Here is a 21701-nt window from a genome sequence, read left to right as displayed (position 1 = left end):
TTTTTTAGTTCAGTGCAAACTGTGAGTCAAGGAAGAACCAAGTGTGGTAAATAATAATAAAAAAAAAATCTACATTTCAAACTGAGACTCACAATTAGCTGAAACAGAAAATCAAATACTGTATTTTCAACAAACGATGAAAAAATATCTTTATTTCAGATTTCATGTTACTGCTAAGTTTTCTGGAGGTGTCCAGAATTTTTTTTATTTTCTATGACATTGCAGAGGTTTATTTTATATTTTATAACAAGTGTACAGTTGTACAGTTTTGTAAAAGTTTTACGAGGCATAAATAGTCTTCACTTTAGATGAGTTCACCAAAATATATCTGACAACTGCTAAATGTTTATACCCACCTGAATTAATCATGAATTTGCAATAAGAAAATGTGTTAAAGCATTTATTAACACACTGGTAACTATTGTATGTCTATGTGCATTTAAAGCTGATTAATCACAACTTCTAAATAACAGAGTCTGTTAACAATATAATACTTAATTTAGAAATGAATAATTGATCATTAATACGTTATTAAAATACAATTATTAAAAACTGTCTAGATATGCTTATAAATCAGGAACAAAGCTTTTATAGCTGCATTATAAACTGCTTGCTACTGTCTATTAATGTAGAGATAATACTTTATAAATGATAAATTGACTATTTACTAATGCTTAACTAATGGTTCATAGTGTGTATTTATTATAAAGTGTTACCAACATATTTAGTTTTGTATTTAATAAACATATTTAATTTAATTTACTGTGCTTGATTTCATCTCATGTGCTTGAGAGCATTATAGCAGTTTTCCAAAAGCACATTCATTCCCCATACATACCAAATACAAATAAGGAAGTGTCTTACAAGCTGTCAGTTAAAACCATTTTGACACTAATTGCTGTATTTCTCAAGACACTCACCTTGGAGAAGGAAAAACAGAAGAACTCCTAAAATGGAGCAGCAGTGGCCTTGAACGATGTTCATGTCCAGACGTTTAGACGACAGACTGGGGCATCTGAGAAAGCAGATACAGTCAAACAGAAGAGAGAAAAGCAGACTTCCTCACGCCCACTGCTCTGGGTCTCTCGGTTTGTGCACATCAGCACAAATAACAACACACAAAAGAGCTCTGGTAACGAGACCTTTAAAAAGCGCCTCCTGAAAGTTGTGCTTGCTTAGGGGCTTTCTGGTCTCTAAATGAGTTCGCACCTCCCACCAGGGTCTGTTGCAAGAGCGCAAGCGTCTTATCAACCAACACTGTCGTATGCGGGAAGGGAAGCTGAAGCATTTAGATGTGTGATACTATACGTGACCAAAAGTACTGGCAGCTCATCAGGCAGTGAAAGTGAAGTGAAATCCTAGATGGAATAAGGAAGCTTTACCCTGTTCCTGTCTGAGTTTAACAGTAAGGCTTGTTCACACATGTTGCTGTGAAAGAATAAGTTTGTTTGCATATGGTAAACCACAGTGTAACCAGACTCAAGAAAACCACACTTTCTTTGTGTGCCCTTGCAAATCGACTTTCTTACCATCTCACGCATCTCATCTAAACGAGAGACATAAACAGAGACACACCCAATGTTGTTTCTACATTTGAATCAGTTATTTTTTTCAACTGTGCAGAGCACTGTAATCCACCAACATCAGAGTCCACCAGAGGAAGTGAAACTCACTTAAACAAAGGTTTTAGTTTTACCGGAAAGTGTTAGTCAGATGGTCAGCAGAAGAGCTGGGCCCTGTCAGGAAAACCTTCTACATGCTGAGAAGTGCAAAACAGGTTTATTTTATTAACTGTTCAGCAGGTTTTTCATATCTAAAATGCAAGGCATTTATACACGTGTCACCCCGACCTTCATGTCCGGCTGATACTGAGACTCAAACCCACAACCTTTGGGTTGCAAGTCAGACCCTCTAACCATTAAGCCACAACTGCCCATTTAACTGGGGCAAACGATTAAAGCAACGGTTTATGCAATCTACAGTGTTTCCTTGACTGTCCAAAGTACTTGAATATAAGGCAAGTGATTGGTCGTCAGTTGCTAAGCCAATGCAATGCAGCATTTGAGACAAGGTCGCATTTGTGTCCGAAATCGCCAACTAGACAGCCATTTGTTGTGGTGTCTGAAAGCGCACTCCTTCAATTCCATTATGCACCGCCAGGGCTGGCCCAAGCCTTCAGGGGGTCCTAAGCAGAATTTTATTTGGGGGCCCTCTGTGCAACCACTATGACTAATTATTGTCAATCCTTTATTATTCGCAGACTATAAATCTAACACACCCAATATAAACTGTATTTTATTGTAGCTGTGTTGCTTACATCATACAGTGCCAGTGTTTTTAACCTTGCTATGATCTTTAATAGTAACAGTAGCAAACCCACAGGAGTAGTCAGGTGTTTATTTGCACTTCAACATTCAAAGTCTTGCCGTACCAGTTGCATACTTGTGTAGCAAAATAAACTAGTAGTCATGCTCTTACTGTAAACACTTTAACCACTTTGATTTTAATTTATTTATCATTTTTTTGCAACATGTTAAAAGTGCAAGACAATCAACTACAAATAAAATAAATACATAAAATATATGGCTAACGTTAACCACTTTTCTTTTGGTCAGACAATTTTGCAACATGTAAAAAGTGCAATACAATCAACTACAAAAAAATAATTAATATAATAAATAATAAAATAAAGCTAAACGCCAAAGAACTACAAATTAGTCAAATACAAACAGGTATTTTTATATGAAAAATATATATTGCAGCAAGCCATCTGTACACCTTAAACATTAAGACATAATGGTATAATAACACAGACCCCACACGTAGGCCAATGTTAGTAATGTTAAACTGTTATCAGTACCAAAGTTATAAAAAAGAAGCTTATTTTTATTATTATCACCAAGTTTATGAAACAGAAGATTATTTTATTACAAAAATATAACCTAGGAAAGTTATTTTACACAGAATGCAAAAACTTGAACCTTAATCCAGCTAAGTAATATGTTGTAGGCTATTATAATATATTAATATTGCAAAGCTTATATTTTCGGATGTTAATTAAAACTAGCCAGCTAAAGTTAGCTTAGTTTTTTTCTCTTCCTCTGATTTCTTCCGTTTTCTTTTCTCTGCACCAGAAAGATATGTGCTTTTTTGTGACATTATTTATTGTTTTGGCTGCAGTGACGCTGCTTCTTCAATGAATTTAAGTTACCTCAGTCAGGCATCTTATGGCTGTCATACTCCATCTGTGCATGCATCCTGCAGCAGCCAGTTAAAATATTTTTTTTTTGTAATAATAATTGTAGTTTTTAATTGAATAATGGTTTTCATTACCAATATAATACATCCATTGAAATATTAAACATCTATAAATAAAAATAAAAATAAAAAACGATGTAATTTCATGTACTCTTGGGGGCCCCCTGGTGGCCACGGGGCCCTAAGCAGCCGCTTAGTTCGCTTATGCCTTGGGCCGGCTCTGTGCAACGCAATTACAAGTGTACAACCGATGTACACTAAACAGCTTGATAATACCCATAATGCACTGTTAGGGTCTTGCTGAAAGAATTCCAACATCTCGCAAGAAGATGGCGTCTGCAGCTGAATCCATCTATCCATTTTCCAAACAGCTAGTCCATTGTGAGTACTACAACAGCGTTTTAGTGCCATGTTAAAAAATTAAAAATAGATATTTCTAAATAAAAATATTTTGAGAATAAGTCAATAACCAGAATTTATTTGAATAAATGTTGGATCATTAGGGAATTAGTCGTCTTTTTGATTACAATGAAACTTTTGTTTCTGGGCCTCTTTGGTCATTTTTGACTGAAAAATGTTATGTTTTGAATTTTTAAAAATCGTAGCTTCATCAGAATGAGATGACACTTGGTGACTTTTGTTGCATTAGCTATGTGAGTACAAAAAAAGAAAAAAAAATCAGTGACATGATTCGGATATGTTAAAGAGTAAAAAAAAAAAAAAAAAATGTCACACTGTGATAATTCAGATAATCTTTTGGTAATACAAGCTACAAATCAGCCACTGTGCTGAAAAGTAGTGTTCAGCAAGCAAGGACTGACACTCTAAAATAACAAAAGTACAGAACTGACACACACACACACACACACACACGCGTGCGCACACACACAGACACATAGAAATATGCAGAAAAATGCTAAACCTGATATTTATCCAATCAAAAAAAAAATATCTAAACTAGGGATGCACCGATACCACTTTTTTGGAAAATGAGTACGAGTACGAGTACTTGCATTTCAGTACTCGCCGATACCGATACCGAGTACTTAATAAAAACATGATTTAAATTTACAGGTAACAACAGCCAGTCAGTGTTGTTTTTGACAACCATCTTAGATTTTGTCTTAGTCTTTTGTACTAAAATGCTTCTTAGTTTTAGTCAAATTTTAGTCACTTCTATATGTGATAGTTTTAGTCCAATTTTAGTCGAAGAAAAGTCAAAAAGGTTTTAATCTAGTTTTAGTCGACGAAAAGTCAAAAAGGTTTTAGTCTAGTTTTAGTCAAAAAAAGGGAAAAAAGTAGTCTTTTAACAAATTAATGTAGGTCAGTAAGTATTTTGCTGTTGGGTAGTGTCACTTATAAGTTCTGAAAATAGCAGATCTATAGTTCAACACAATGAGCTTCCGGATCGACTATTTTCACCAATAATTACAATAATGAAGGAATGTTTTAGAACATAAAAGACAAACAAGGATGGAATGCTAAAACGGCTTGCCATACTAGTATAGCAAAGACTATATCATTCTAAAACGGCTTGCCATAGCGGCAGTCAGGTGTGTGCCTGCGGCTCAATTAATGTTGAACTCCAGTTCAAGTAGGGAATTTTATTAACTCTAAATAAAGCGATTCTCTTTAATTTAGTTGATGCCGACTCATTCATAAATTGGTTGCGGCAGAAATGCTGATTAATGTTACCGATGTAATTTTCAATGAATCTGCAATATTAGCGATTAAAATATTACTTATCTAGTTAACGTTTGCTCGTTTACCATAGCTTGTTGCATAATGCACTGCAACTAACACGAGTTGCAAGAGTTTGCTGCAGCATGTGTTGTGTTTGTTTAGAAGCGTGGGTAAACTCTTTGTTCTCGTTGTCGGGTTGGGATTTTAGGTGCTTGATTTAATGACTTGTGGTAAATGTGCTACCTTTTGAGCTTCCTGTGGACAATTCGCTGAGCACGATTTGCAGTCCGCCTTTGTTTTGTCGTTTTCATTCACTTTGAAATAGTTCCACACGGCAGACATGCGTCGCCTTTTGCCGGCTCTGTCTGAGCTGCAGGCGGGCACTCGGCGCCTGTGATTAACCCCTTACACGCCGCTCAAACATGGACATTTCTCAGACCGTGGTATCGATCCCCGGTATCGGGGGACTTTTAACGAGTACGAGTACTTTAGAAAATATGGTATCGAGGCCGATACCAGATACCGGTATCGGTATCGGTGCATCCCTAATCTAAACCTTGCAAAAATGTATCTTTTAGAATGTCTGAATATATTTCTAAATGCAAAGCCTATAAAAAGGAAGAAACAGTAAAAAAAATTACGATAGGAAATAGGAAAACAATAGGAATCCCAAAGCCCCTGTATATATGTATATAGGGAGATACAGGAGTTTACATGGCATTACACAAGTTTTTATTTTTTATGCCACTAGGTGGTGCAATTTTTGGATTTTAAATGCTTTTACTCTATTTTAATGTGAAATGTTGTATTTATTGAAAAATAATAAATACATAATTAAATAAAAAACATAATATAAAATATAATTCTAGTGGGAAAAAATTGCTCATTAAAACTGTATAAATATTGCATAGATTCATAAAAAACGCTCAAAATTCTAAATAATAATCCCAAAATATTATTGAACAAAAATGTATTTAATTGATTTTCCTGAAGAAAAAAAAAGTTACTTTTTAAGGCTTCGGTCACTTTTGACCGCGAGGGAGCCAAGTGTGACCCCTTAATGAGGAGGCCCAGAGGGTTAAAGGGGTCATTGGGGGTCATCACAACTTTTCCATGTTGTTTGAACATTAATGTGTGTTGATAGTTTGTGTACACAACCACCCTACAATGATAAAAATCCAGCCAGTGGTATGTTTTTAATCTTTAAAAGTAATATCCCCTTTTTAAAATCAGTTCATTCTCAGCTTCTTGTCGTTGTGACGAAACACAGTTGATTGACATCGTAGCCCCGCCTTCACCGAGCTGAAACAGTCCCAGTACCATTGCCATTGTGTGACTCAGGTGCAGAGGAAGACTCTAATTGTGTGTTCTGCTGTTGGATCTAATAATGAACATAGCAGGAGTCATTCACTACTGACATCTGAGCCGCTGAAGACGCAGAGGTTTAACGTTACTTTCGTTTTTAAATGGAAAGCGCCAGTCGCGATCTACATATGTGTCTATCTTCGTGTGAATGAATCGTGATGCAGCTTCACCCACAGCAGAAGTGAGAATAAGGTTTTTTTTAAGCATCTTTCCAAATGGCCTTTCTTAATAATGTGCTTGTTGGCAAGTTGTTTCTCTGATAAACGCGGCTAAATGTAGCTAAAGGCGCTAAATGTGGCTAAAGTAAACATTATATGGCTCATAATCCCAGAGAGGGGCGGGGCGAGCAGAGCTCATGGCATTTAAAGGGGCCATGTCTTAAAATGAGCTGAAATTTTGCAGAGCTGATTTTGACAAGGTAAAAGGGTGTTTTTTACACTACTATTGAGACTTTTTAACCAAAGTATATTAGAGACTTTTCATTAAGACCCTAAAGAATCATATGAACTTGTGGAAAATGGGCATGACCCCTTTGACCCCTTTAAATTAGACTGTTTTCTTTTTGAAATTGCACCACCACCTAGTCTTTCATTCCTTCCATGTATTTAATTAAAAACAACAATACAATGTTATAAACATACATTAAGATTATATTGTTGTCTTTTCTGAGGTACATAAGTGACTATTCAGAAGCTGTTTTATTTTTGGTATAATACAGTAAATGATCGGAAATAATATTTAATACCTATTCTTTATTTGTCTGCTCCAGCCACCCAGTAATCACAATCATTTTGTACTTTCTTGCTTTTAATATAACCAAATATAATCAAATTCTGTCAGTTTTATCACAAAATACAAATATATATATATTTTTACTTTATTTTACATTTATAGCATGATATAAACATGAAGGAACATCAGAAGGAATTAAAAAAAAACAGCAAAGCTGTCACGATTGCCAGTTGGAACTCCTTTAGAGAGCACTCCAGTCCGGACTCTGTTTGTCATCTTCTGGACTTCATTTCCCATGATCTCTCGCCTGACACTGATCACACAGCCAATCACTTCCTGTTCACAGACTATATAAACTTCCTGTGTACACACACACACATTGCAAAGTCTTGTTTTGCTACTGCTGACATTACAGAGCATTTATTCCCTGTTTGATTACCTGTTGCTGATCTGTCTGTTTCTGTTTTTCCAATTTTCTGCCACCCGTCATTTTGACCCTTGTCTGTCCTGTGGGTTTACTCTGTTTTGCCCGCCGCCTGCACCAACTTTCTGCTTGCACTCTGACCACATTTCTGTCTTTGTCTACATTGCTGTTTGATGTTGATTGACCTGGATTTCCCTCCCTCGTTACAATAGCCTAGTTTAATAATCTTAAAGATGACTAATTCACATGCTGCTTAAACTGAGACGAATACAGCAATCTGTCACGCTACATTAAAAAGCGTGAAAAACACATTATTATAACAGACATATTGTGTTACGGTAGGTGAAGATGGATTAAGGAGATGGACCACGATGTACAAAAAAACAAACAATTACTTTAATACATCCAGAGGTGGAACAGGCAAAAACGATCAGGAACACAGAACATCCAAAACACATCACACAACATCAAAGACCGTCCGTGAACCAAGACTCAGACTTAAAAAAGGTAACTGATAATCACAAACAGGTGAAGGGAATCACGATAACGAGGGCTAAACCAAAATAAACTGATTGACAGGGGGAGACAATGGGAGAAACAAGTACACAAACAGACAGAACTGTGACATATTGTTTGTATTTCGTTATTAAAGTTTTGAAAGCTGAGACTTTGTAATATTTGCCAGTGCTTCCAATCTGGGCCATTTGCATGCGCAATAGGCTAGAATATACTGTCAAAATATTATAACTCTATTCTCTAAATGTAACGCCGTGCAGGGAAGGAAGATCCAGGGGAAGACACGTGGAGACAGGAGTACAAAAGGAACTATATTTTATTAAATAAACAAAAGACCATAAATCTATGGAAAACAAATATACAGAAATCCAGGGGCACAAACAAGCACAACAAAACTTTAACACCGGACAAGGGGAAACAGGAACAATGGACTATTTAAACATACTCAAAGGGGAGTGGTTACTAAACAAGACAGGTGTACAGAATACAGGATAACGAGGGGGAAGTCCAAATAAGGGCAAGGCTAAACCAAATAAACACTGAACCAAAGGGGGAGACAAAGGAACAAACCAAATCAATGGCAACACAGGGGGGAAAAAACTAGTAAAACACTACAAAACGTCTCGGGTTACGTATGTAACCTTAGTTCCCTGAGGGAACGAGACGCCGCGTCAGGAACGCTATGGGGAACGCCATTGGCGGGCCGCACTCTGAACTATGTCTAACAACCAATGAAATGACGGGAGTGACGTCACAGGCGCGGTGACGTCATCGACCGGGAAGTATAAAACGCGTGCGTTTGAAGCCGGCGGCAGCTCTTTTAGGAATGAAGCGAGCGCCGCAGGGTGCGGGAATTATGGTCCGAGACGCGGCGTCTCGTTCCCTCAGGGAACTAAGGTTACATACGTAACCCGAGACGTTCCCTTCCGGGAACTCGAGCCGCGTCAGGAACGCTATGGGGAACGAGACTACCAACGCCCCCATAATTTCCGAGCCCTGCGAGTGTCTGCTCAACCAGGGTGGAAAAAGAGAGAGCCCTTGTCTAGCATTCCGCGGACAAGAAGGCCCTGTAGTCCTCGGCCCTCGGGCACACGAGGAATGGTAGTCTTCCTCTGTCTGGTCGCCAGCCAGAACGAGAGGTACTCCGCGGCCCTCAGGCACACGCAGAGTCTTAGTCCTTTGTCTGGGGGTTAGCCAGAACAAGAGGGACCGAATGACCACTGTCTAGCACTCGGCGGACAGATGGTGTAGGTAGTCCTTGGTCCAAGAGGACAGTGCACTCGACCTCGAGAGTGCTCCTCGGCCCACAGGCACACGAGGAATGGAGGTCTTCCTCTGTCTGGTCGCCAGCCAGAACGAGAGGTACTCCGCGGCCCTCAGGCACACGCAGAGTCTTAGTCCTTTGTCTGGGAGTTAGCCAGAACAAGAGGGACCGAATGACCACTGTCTAGCACTCGGCGGACAGATGGTGTGGGAAGTCCTCGGTCCGCAGACCCACGAGGACGGTGAGCTTGACCTCAAGGCTCCTCGGCCCTCGGGCACACGAGGAGAGGGTGATCCTTTGTCTGGGGGTTCAGCCAGAACAAGAGGGACCCAAGGCTCGGCCTGGAGCTCCGCCAGGACGCGAGGGAATAAGCCATTGTCTAGCATTACGCGGACAAGAGGGCACTGCAATCCCCGGCCCTCGGGCTCACGGGGAAGACAGTAGGGGCCTCAGCCTGGTAGCCAGCCAGTGCATGAGGCACTCCTCGGCCTTGTTCTAAGGCAGACGAGGAGTCTTAGTCCTTGGTCTGGGGGAAGCCAGAAACCAGAGGGACCGAAATACACTCGGTCTGATAGCATCCTGCGTCAGAACACGAGGAGAATTAAGCCATTGTCTAGCATTCCGCGGACAAGAGGGCTGTGCAGTTCTCGGCCCTCAGGCACACGAGAACCGTGACCTCTGCCTGGTTCGCCAGCCAGTGCGAGAGGTACTCCTCGGCCCTCGGGCTCACGAGGAGTCTTAGTCCTTTGTCTGGGAGTAGCCAGAACAAGAGGGACCGGAAGCTCGGCCTGGTAAGCATACCGGGACGCGAGAGTATGAGCCTTTGTCTAGCATTACACGGACAAGAGGCTTTTAGGTCTGCTCCTCGGCCCTCAGGCTCGCGAGGATGCAGGGACACTCCTCGGCCCTCGGGCACACGAGGAGCGTCATGGCGAAAACGACTTCTCTTCTTTCCGCAGAAAGAATGCGCCTTGAGAAGTCTCCTCCTGGCTAGGGAGGTGGCTAACCCTCTAAGCCTAGCGCACTAGGCCGAGAGTACAGCCGAGCCTGGAGCGGCTCTGAGGTCAAGCTCATAGTACCTGACGAATGTCAGGGGCGAGGACCAATTGTCAGGGGCGAGGACCAACCCGCAGCATTGCAGATGTCCTTCATACTGGACAGATATACTTCCCATTGGTCGCACTCCAAGAATGGAGGTAATAGAGGCTTGAGACCCCTCAGGGTCTCAACCTGAGTGCACCACCGAGGAAACCATACCGACGAGCCACCACGAGGGGCGTGGTAGGCCAATAAGCCGCCACGAACACCCTCAGGATTGAGTGAGCTGGTTTTGTGGGTTTGCGAGGACTCAGTACTGTACCAACGGGCAGTAACTTGGTCTAGATGGTGTTCGTGACACCATGAAGCAAACAGGTTCCACTTAAGGTTTCCTCGTGAAGGGAGCTCTGGAAGGAGCAGGGTCTCAACAACCTCGGTTGAGAGACCCGAGTCTGGTGCACAGTGATCGGGAGAATGTGTACAGACGCAGCCTCAGCCACGTCTGTACTATGGCGTCCAGTCCGGGCGGACCTGGAGGCACTAAGGAGAACCAGAGAGAACCTTGCGATATCTATCGAGTCGCCAGAGGTCCCAACTTCTGAGTCTCCATGCTTCATTACTTCCTGATGAAGCCTCGATCTCCCGACCGTGGAGGAAACGTGTGACCAGGGGGTACTTGCCCACTGAGAGGCCACCTAGAGGGGCGTGGAAGGCGTTTATAGCCGCCATGTAACCCTCAGGGTGGAGTGAGCTAGCCCTGCGGAAAGGCGAGACTGTAGGAACTCCAGAACTGTACCGACCGGGCAGTTGACTGGGTCCAGGTGGTGCTCGCGGCACCATCTCGTGAATAAGTTCCACTTAAGGCCATACAGTTTCCTCGTAGAGGGAGCTCTGGATTGGAGAAGGGTCTCAGCAACCTCGGTTGAGAGACTCGCTCCTATGAGTTGTGCCCCCTCAGGGGCCACACCCATAACCTCCACTTCTCTGGGTGGGGGTGGCATATTGCGCCCCCAGCCTGAGACAGGAGGTCCCTCCTGACGGGAATCTCCCACGGAGAGCCGTCTAGGAGAGATACCAGGTCCGAGAACCATACTCGTGCCGGCCAGTACGGGGCTACTAGTAGCAGCCGCACTTGAAACCGACGGACCCGTTCCAGAACTCCCGGGAGCAGAGCGATCAGGGGAAAGGCGTACAGACGCAGCCTCGGCCACGTCTGTGCCATGGCAACCAGCCCCAGTGGAGCTGGAGGAACTAGAGAGTACCAGAGGGGACAGTGCGATGTCTCTTGAGTCGCAAACAGGTCCACCTGTGCCTGGCCAAATGTTCTCCAGATCTGCTTCACCACCTCTGGGTGAAGCATCCATTCCCCGGGCCTCAGCCCCTGCCTGGCAGGACGTCTGCTCCCACGTCCAGAGATACTGGACTGCTCTCAGGGAGAGAAGTCTTTCCTTAAGACCATAGGAGAATCCGGTACGCCAGCTTATATAAGGGGCGTGAGCGGATACCTTTTGGAAGGAAACACTTCAGGGCGTGGAACACGGCTAGCATCTCTAGGCGATTTGTGTGCCAGGAGAGATGGAATTGCTCCACAGGCCTTGGGTTGAGCGGCCACTCATGACCGCCTCCCCATCCGGTGAGGGATGCGTCCGTCGCTAGCATGACGCGGCGACGAGGAGCTCCCAGAACCGGACCCTGAGAGAGAAACCAGGGTTTCTTCCACATGGCCAAGGCACGTAGGCAGCGCCGCGTGACCTTGATCTTGCGAAATGGGTTTCCCCTCGGGGAGAACCGCCTGGTTTGAGCCACCACTGAAGTGGTCTCATAAGCAGCAGTCCAAAAGGTATCACGTTGGAAGCGGCTGCCATAAGACCTAACAGTACTTGGGACTGTAGACAGTGGGTGACGGGCCTAGCTTGACCGCATTTACTGCAGTAAGGATCGACTCGAACCGAGCAGGTGACATTCGTGCCTGCATCGTGGTCGAATCCCAGACTACACCTAGATAAGTGATTTTTAGAAATCACACCCTTCTTGGTGTTGAGTCTCAACCCCAATTCTTTCATGAGAGCGAGAACAACACCTCGATGTTGAGCCGCTAATTATTCTGAGCTGGCCAGAATCGACCAGTCGAGTATGCGGATGTCCTGGAATCACGGAGGAGCCAGAGCAGCATCCACACACTTCGTGAAAGTTCGGGTGAGAGCTAGGCCGAAAGGAAGTACTCTGTATTGGTGAGCTTTGCCCCTGAAAGCGAGCCTGAGAAACTTCCTGTACTGACTTCCTGTTCCAGACCCTGCTCGGGGTTTACCCCGCTGAAAGGTGTCGGCTTGGCGCCGAACTGAATAGTGTAACCTTTCTCTACAGTACGCAGGACCCACTTTGAAACATTTGGCAGTAGTTTCCACGCTGCCAGAGAGTTTACTTAGGGTACCAGCCTCTCGAGACTGGTGTCTGGATTTACTCGAGGAACTAACTCGGAGACCTGTAACAGCAAGCTGGCAGGAAGCTCCTGAACTAGCTCTTCGAGAGACCCCCGCGGGGGCTGCGAACTCTCCAGGGCCGCTACGTTTCCGGGCGGAACAGCTAGAGGATGTTCGCGGGAGATAGCCGCGCCCTGTAACACTGGCAGGGTTAGCTGACTCATCTCCTGAGGGCCACGAAGGGGTCTGAAACCCGCACCCGGAGGTACGGTGCAAACCCCCTCGCGAGGGGCTGCCCTCAACGGCCCTGAGCCACAACCGTCAGGGCCGTTTAGGCGAGGACTTCCTGGATAGGAGGACGACCCTCAGGTCGAACCTCTTCTTTTTCTTGGAAGCCCCCGACTTAGAGCGTTGCTTTCCGGGTCCTCTAGGCATAGCCGGAGGAACGCGGGCGGCATCGCTCTGTTTCTGCGCCTCTGATGTGGAGAGCTGGTACATGGCTGGGGTTTAAATCTTTCCCGTCAGGAACCCCGACACGTGTTCATTTGCTCATCAAGCCTGAAGTTTTATTAGGCGGCCTGAAGAGCAAAGACGGAGCCTTCAGAAATGATGCCTAGACCGGGGAACAGAGGCTGATAGCGTCTGTTTAACCCGCGGCGTCATCTTTACTTTCTAGTTTTTCCCAGATCTAAAACTCAATGTAGATCGGGAAGGACAGAAAGCTCCGTTTGGAAGTGCTGACTTAGTCCGCAGGAAGCAAAACGTTTGCTTTTCTGCGGCTCATATCTTATTTAGCTAATGCACAGTCAGCACAACCACCAGCTCATCATACTGAGGCGATCGGGGGGGGCGGTTAAATACTTTTGACAACGCACTTTACATCAACCTCCTTGGAGGAAGATATGGAAAGCGTTGAAAACCTTTCCTGGAGGGAAGTAACCGCATTGCGGGCTTCCTCATCCAGAAAAAAGGTTTACCGATCCATCAGATAGGAGAGGAGATAGGGTATTTTTAAAACACCCGTCTCCAGTCCCTCTAATAGATCGAGCCGCGATCTCAGCGAGTGCAGCAACCGCTCCGCCTCGGCGGAAGCGGGGCCAGACCCGCGAGAAACGCTGGCAAAGGCTCCCTCCTCGAAGAGAGCCTTCTGTGGAGCACCCGCAGTAGAGATTTTTACGCTCACACTGTGGGCAGTCAGCCTTTTCGAGGGCTGACCGTGCGTGCTCTACACTCAAGCAGACCGCACATAGACTATGTGTATCCCCACCAACAATGAAGCATTGGCAGGGAGGAACACACTATCTATGTGGGTGCTTGTACCGCCTAGTTTCGTAACACTTCTTTCCCCCATGGTTGTATTTTAAAGGTCATACTACTCAAATAAAAGCCGTGCAAACTGGCACGAAAAAACAGCAGTATGACCGGGACAGACACAGACACAGACACAGAGCGCTCTCGCTGAATGACAAAAGCTGCCGCCGGCTTCAAACGCACGCGTTTTATACTTCCCGGTCGATGACGTCACCGCGCCTGTGACGTCACTCCCGTCATTTCATTGGTTGTTAGACATAGTTCAGAGTGCGGCCCGCCAATGGCGTTCCCCATAGCGTTCCTGACGCGGCTCGAGTTCCCGGAAGGGAACAGACCACAATCCTGACACTAAATATTTCGACTTTATTCTCAGAATTTTGACTGCATTGTCTAAATATTTAGACATTATTTTTGGAAATATTTCAACTTTATTCTCCAAACATTTTGACTTTATTCTCGAAATATTATGACTTATTGTTGTAACCTTAGATTTTTTACTTTTTTAATGTGGCACTAAAACAGTCTGGTGCCTCCACCAAAATCACTCATTCATCACTGTGGCCAAACATTTACACACATACAAGTACAATGAAAAGTCTCTTGAAATGTTTGAAAGGTTTTTCTCATTTTATAACATTCTTTTTGATTGGATGTATGTGATTATGGCATGTCCCTCACACTGCTCAGCTTACTTTGGATAACTTTGGATAAATTACATCAAATTGAAGAAAACAAGTTTCAACAAGTTATTTAATAAAACAAGTCATTTTGATAATTTATATTCTGTTTTCATAATACATATTACATAATAATACTGTCATAATGTGCTGACGTCCCTTTAAGAAACCCTCTGATCTACTCAGTGACATCACATTCCCCATTTTGCCTTTCTTCTGTGGAAGTTAAAATATCTGCTGCACAAACAGTGAGTATCTACACTTATATTTCCTAATATTTCTTATATTGTGTTTGTAGTTGAATGTTGTTAAGCTTAACATGTCCACTCTGTCATAGTGAAATATGAATTAATGTAAAAACTTTTCAGAAATTGAAAATAATGATTTAAACAGTGTTCAGTCAGCTTCAACAATTAATCATTTTGCTAGTTGCTGGTACACCACGTGCTCATTAAATGCTAACTTTAGCTTAAAAAAAAAAAAAAAAATCCAGGAATGAGTCTAAGTGGAGTAAATGGGAGGAGATGGTTTGGTCTGCTCCGGCTTTAAACTTCAGGAGGTCATTCTAACTGATGTTTTATCTTTCATCTGATAAGTCCCCATTGCTTAAGTTTGTTACTGTTGTTTCTCTGATGTTCCCGTTCTCTTAGTTCACATATTAAAGCCTTTGTCCACCTGTTATTTTAACAATAACAATGTTTTGTTGGTAAAGGTTCACATTATCTTTCTGCAAATCTACATTTTATAATCACTATGCAATGAAACTATATTTATATTACTTCAAATTAGTCCATGACAGGGTTGAAATCTTTTGTTGTTTGTACATATTTTGATTCCAGTTAATTTATAAAAAGGTGCTGGAGCTTGACCAGCATGCATTTATATCAGCCTAAGGTCTACATTAAACAATAAATATGAGGTTAAATGGAAAATCTCAGATTTATTAATTTTTTATTATTATTATTTTAATTATGAAGTCTCAGAGTCACTTCATGGTAATTTTGACCCACACATTTTCCCATGGTTTAGACAGTATAAATTAGCATCCAGGTAACTGACCAAACCGTGACGTAAGTGCAAACCCTCTATTGCCATTATCTTGGAAATAACATCAAATTACTTTTGAGGTTTGATCAATCTGCACCAAGTTCACAGGTAGGATGTCCGACTCCGACCTCAAGCGACACCAGGGCCGTGCACAGACCTTTTGAGGGGCATGTGCTGAAACTGAAAAAAGGGCACCCCCCCCCCTTATATTTAATTAGTATTAATAACTTTTATACAGATAATATATACATATAGATATATGTATACATATGCCTTCTGGGTGGTTGTCTGTGTATTATTTGTCCTGTGTTTGTGAATTGGTTGTGCACTCTCTCTTATTTAGTTGTGTAAGTAGTTTTAGTTTTCTTTTTTTCTTTGCTTTGCATACATGCAGATTACATTCTGCATGATAAAATATATAGAATGCACAGTGACCTGATGATTCTCATTCTCATTGTGTAAACTTTTTTTTATTTAATACAACATTATTACAGTAGTAAACCATGTTTTTCTATGTTTATACATGTGAAGACGCGTAATAGCATGACTTTGCAATAGCGTGTAATGCATACGCCAATGCATATATATATATATATATATATATATATATATATATATATATATATACACACACATATAAAATGATGAGAACGGGTTAGTATACATACAATACTAGATTTAAAAAAAAAATCTAGCCAGCAAACACATGCATAATATAATAGCATCGTAAACTTTAACCTACCATGCTGTGTGACCATAGGCTATATAATATGATGAAATGTTAATAAATTACATCATGTAATTTACATGCATCAGCACATTCAGCAGATAGCCCTAAAATCAAAATAGAAATTTCTTATACTATATTTTACCTAGCATCATTCAGCTTCTTTATGTTAAGCTCAAATGCAGTTACACCGCATTTTTTACATTTTGACCAGCGAATGTGTGCAATTTGTCCATCGTTAAAACGACGACATCACATTACGTCAACATCACACCGGTGTGGTGATGCATTATATGAACCTTTATAGACATACTAGTGTTTATTTCGTGAAGACAACGTTGCACTCATTCAAACAAGATATTTTACCGTTACAAGACGAAGACGTTCATCTGCTTCTGCTCTGACTGATGTGCTGATACATAAGTTCGCGGAGTTCAGGGGGCGGAGTTGTGAAGTTTGACTGACAGTTCGAGCGGTTCTAAGAGATGCGCTTTTTAATGCCTTTAATTGGTTAAATATTTGTTAAAAAAGACAAACAGACAAGGGTTACCAATAGCATTGATTTATAAAAAAAAAAAAAAAAAAAAACTCCCCATAAAAAGGGCACTCCCGAGAGTAACTACAAAAAACTGCTCTGCACAGGTTGAGCCCTACCTGTGCACGTGCCTGAGCGACACTCCTGGTGTTTTTCTAAATAGGAGGGTGGGACCATACAAATTTCGAGTTGTTTGGAACACAGTATTAGCATAATACTGCATCGTTCCACTCTGAACATGTTTGGGACGAGAGTCATGGGTAACATCTTAGAAGTGGTAAATCCCAGGTAAAAAGCAATGCTTACCCTATTTCTAAATGACAGTTGTGCAACGTTCCTTGCCTGGGGGACTACAAAAAAAAAAAAAAAAAAAAAAAAAACGGGTTAGGTGAAGTGTTAAAAGCCCTTTTAATGGAAAATCTAGGCCATACTGATACTTTTTAGTATTAAAAATTGCACCCGATCTGGCTGCTGCGCCATCTTGTGGTTAAAAATGTAGTTTGTGGTTTGATGATGTGCACAAAACCGTGTTTTAAATTCAGTAAGCAGCACTGGACACAAGTACAAATAAAAAAAGACTGTATCAGCTGATGACTTGAACAGAATTTACTGTTTTGTGTCCATGTACAGATTTATGTACATCACTATTATGAATTACAATCTAACAAGATCATTTTGGAGTAATTTAACAAATATACAAAACCTTGACATTTAAATTGGTCTTCAAAAATAAGTGGGCATGTTTCATAGTTTCAAAGCAAACTTTTGTAAATTATACAATCCTTAAAAATGTTAGCTTTTCACACAGAACGTTTGACCCTCTGATTTCTCTTTGCACACTACAGCCTTAGTAGTATATAAGGAAGAAATATGTAGAAGGAATATGGATCACCAGATGCCAGACACCGAAGATGAAATGTACAGGTATTTTTTAACTGTGACCAGGAATCTTTGTACTCGATCTGAACATCTGTGATGCGAGCTATAGGAGAATAATATGTCAAATTCATTATATTGACATACTGTTTTTTTTTTTTTTTCATCAAGGGACTATTTAATTTAAATGACCATAAAAATATTCAGCATCAGTTCATAAATGTGTTTGATGTTTCCTAACAGCATTGCCAATACAAATATCAAACAATTAAACTCACCATGAACACGTAGCTCAATGGTTTTTGTTGGATGTTGACCAGATTCTCCTAATGCAACAATAGAGAACCTTCCAGAATCCTGGAGTCTAAGGTTGCCTACTGTTATGCTAACACTTTCCTTATTCATCTTTAACCTTTGGTGAAATAAATCAGGTTTAAAGTTTTTGAAGTTATTATTTTGATACTCAGCGAAGATAATCTCATTATATTTCCACTGCACTTCAAGATCTTTTTTTGAATAATCAGCAATTAATTCCAGTGAGTCGCCAACCGTTTTGTGCACAACCTCTGCATCTGGATCAACACACAACCCTGCAATACAGAACAAACGACAATTAATTGGTTACACACTTTTACAAATTCATGCCATATTTTTTCATCATCGTCATAAAACAACCTGTATCCATTAACACATTTAATTAAATACCAGTTTAATAACAACAAAACGCATGAGAAAACAAGAACAGAAAGCTGACAAATAATAAAGAAACCATCAAAATAACCTTAGTGAGTCTGACTTTAGACCTTGCCATCAGCACAGACCATCTCGCACTTCTCACTACTGCATGTCTTCAAGTCAAGTCACCTTTATTTATATAGCGCTTTTAACAATGCAGGTTGTGTCAAAGCAACTTCACAGTATTAAGAGGACAATATGTGTCAATAATGCAGTATTGTAAACAATCAATTTTCAGTTAAAGGCAGTGTATCATTGAATTCAGTGATGCCATCGTCCAGCTCAATTCAGTTCAAATAATATACAATATCGCTGGAATTTAAGTGTCCCCAACTAAGCCAGAGGCGACAGCGGTAAGGAACCAAAACTCCATCAGTGACATAAATAGAGAAAAAAACCTTGGGAGAACCAAGGCTGAGTCGGGGGGCAAGTTCTCCTCTAGCCAGATGAAACCAGCAGTTTGTTCCATGCAGGAAGTTAGATTGCAGAGGACTCATCTGGTAGCTGTGGTCTTTTGCCGATGACTCATTTAGTTGACGTGGCCTCTGCTGACATTCAGGGCTGTAGAGGTCATTTCTAGGTGCTGATCCACCATCTGGGCTTGGTATGGATTTCTAAATTAGTTTAATATGTCCTTTGGGGTTAACTTATAATGTTAAAGTGCCCCTATTATGCCTTTTCAAATATGATATTTCATGTAGTGTGTCATGTAGCTGTATGTGAACATAAACTATCTGCAAAGTTGTGACGCCGACAGTGCACTATAAATAAAGTTTTTGTCTAACAAAAAAAAGAGTCGGCTCACATTCGCCTAAACGAGTCGTCAGCAATTCGAATCTTTTTTCCCTTTAAGGCCATTTACCTTTAAAATGGCATAATAGGGGCACTTTAATAATGTTTTTTTGCACAAAAAGTGGAGAAATTATTATTTTCAACCCTCATTCTGACTCATTCTAAGTCAAATTAAAAGCTAGTCAAATCTGAGAGAAGTAAGTCTAATAGAAATATTTGACGGTCTAGGTTCACCCAGTATCAGAGTAAAAGATAGAGAGCGGAGAGAAAGAAGTAGCAAGAAGTGTGAAGTCTCCGATCTGCAAGGGATGCAGGTTTAGCAGTTGTAATACCCTAAAACCAGACATTACAGGAAGTCCATAGGTCGCTTATATGTCTAATTTTGATTAGGAACACAGTACTCATGTCTCAGCTCGTGAACAAAAGCGTTATTAATTTGCATGTTTGCCTACCAACCCAAACTTTAAAAAGGCACATTTACTAAGAAGTACTTCTTGTTCTAAGAACATTGGTCTGTCTGTTGGAGTTGATATAGATATGATAAAACATACAAAAATAACATAGCTACAAAGCAACAGCATACAGTCTCATGTCATGTCTCAAAAGGTCAATCTGGGTAAAACTTTTAGGGCATTGAATACATATTCTCAAAAAGATCAATAATTATATAAATATAATAATTCCTAAGATATATTCATAATACAGTTAATAATGCATAATCTTTGATATGAATATGCGAATTCTTGTTTATTTCATAAAGTCGACACATCAGAGACGGAAGCAAATAAGGTCTTCAGGAGGCCGTAGCGGATCAGGGAACTCGAGAAGCCATGGCAGGACAGGATGCTCAGGCATATGAATATCAGGCAAATTTTCTTGGGGGGAATTAGGGTACTACAGGCCTGGAAGAGATAAGGAGGAGCGGGATCTGGAGCGGGATCTGGAGCGGGATCTGGAGGGTGCTCAGGAGGAGCGGGATTTCTGGAGGTTTATTTTAGTTGTTGATGTCCTTAAGGATATATATCTGCGGTATAAGTGCCAAAATCCATCTCAATATATTTTTACAGCTCCTTTTTTAGGAGCTCTGTCAAAAACAGGTCGATTTTGGCTCACATAATTAATATTCATGAGCCTCTATTCTGATTGGCCTGTTGTTTTCTGAGTGACGCACAGCCAGGCCAATCACAGGTAACTACGGTCATGTATCATTGTAGCCGAACCCAGAGCCATAGAGAGAGCCTAGCCTGCTGATACTCAACAAGATATTTCAGAATGATCATTAATGTTTTTTCTTTTTCAAACACCAAATGCAGTAAGCTACAGAATTACTTTAGTAAAGCCCCTTTCACAATGCGCGCTGATTCTGGAAAATTACGGGAACGAGTGCTGTGTGAACAAAAGCCAGAACCATAAAGGCAGTGTTGTAGTGATGATGCACGTTACCCTGCTACTCTTCACGACAAAAAAATACGTGCAAAGTGGAATGAAGCGGCGATCAGGCAGAGCCAGCTCCTCACTATCAGCGCTGAAGCACAGTTTGTTCAGGTTAGTTTCAGTTTAGTGAAACGTATGCGTCGCATTACATCTACAACAGAAAGTTGACAGATAATAAAGTTTAGACCTTGCTATCAGAACAGACCATATCAGACGTATCACTGTCTTCATGAGCACAGTTCCACAGCACAGAGTAAAAAACAACTTTATTCCCACCAGATATCTGAATTTAAAATTCAAGTCAGGGCCTATAATTGTGTTTGTAATGTAAATTTGCACAACGACTCCTAATCTGTGTCTGTATTTGGTAACTTGTGCCCAATTGCGCTCTGCCAAGCGTTTGACAGCAGCACTTCCACCCATCGTACTGCACTCTTTGTTTCTTTATGCGTGAAGTTTCATTTTAACATGTTCTCATTTACTTACTTTCCACCACATCATATTGTTGCATATCTTTGCCATTTTAATGGCATAATATTTTTCCATAGCACTAGTATTAAGCATGCTATTTAAAAAAAGTAATTAATTATAGTTTCTTCTCACAAATAGCAGCTGTTAGTAACTGATACATCATTATAAAAGTAACCGATTACCAGGGAAACTACTGCATTATGCATGTTGAATGAAATTAACACCAAATATATTCAATTTAATATTATAAAACATTGTACACTAAAAGGCAATATACAGCTCACTAAGGACCGATGAGCTACTGGGCTCATGAATATTCATCACGTTGTCTGCGTTTGCTCGAACCGGTTTGGCTGAAATCAAAACAGGGACGATAATAGGTGAACGCCAGCCAAT

The 21701-nt window shown here is 41.3% G+C and overlaps 1 protein-coding gene across 1 annotated transcript in view; it reads right to left on the bottom strand.

Moving 5' to 3' along the window:
* The window catches only part of adcy2b (adenylate cyclase 2b (brain)), a 122447-nt gene that overhangs the window by 2160 nt on the left and 98586 nt on the right, over positions 1-21701 (bottom strand). The window contains exons 17-22 of the mRNA XM_073822426.1: positions 18423-18463; positions 18152-18285; positions 17920-17979; positions 1530-1546; positions 1383-1393; positions 921-1015 (exon numbers count right to left, since the gene is read on the bottom strand). Of these exons, the coding sequence (XP_073678527.1) occupies positions 921-1015; positions 1383-1393; positions 1530-1546; positions 17920-17979; positions 18152-18285; positions 18423-18463 (358 nt within the window). The remainder of the gene's footprint in view (positions 1-920; positions 1016-1382; positions 1394-1529; positions 1547-17919; positions 17980-18151; positions 18286-18422; positions 18464-21701) is intronic.

Source organism: Garra rufa, chromosome 17 (assembly GCF_049309525.1).
Source record: "Garra rufa chromosome 17, GarRuf1.0, whole genome shotgun sequence".
In the NCBI taxonomy this organism is placed as follows: domain Eukaryota; kingdom Metazoa; phylum Chordata; class Actinopteri; order Cypriniformes; family Cyprinidae; genus Garra; species Garra rufa.
Note: the sequence above shows the minus strand (reverse complement) of the source record. Positions and strands in the feature narration are given on the sequence as shown.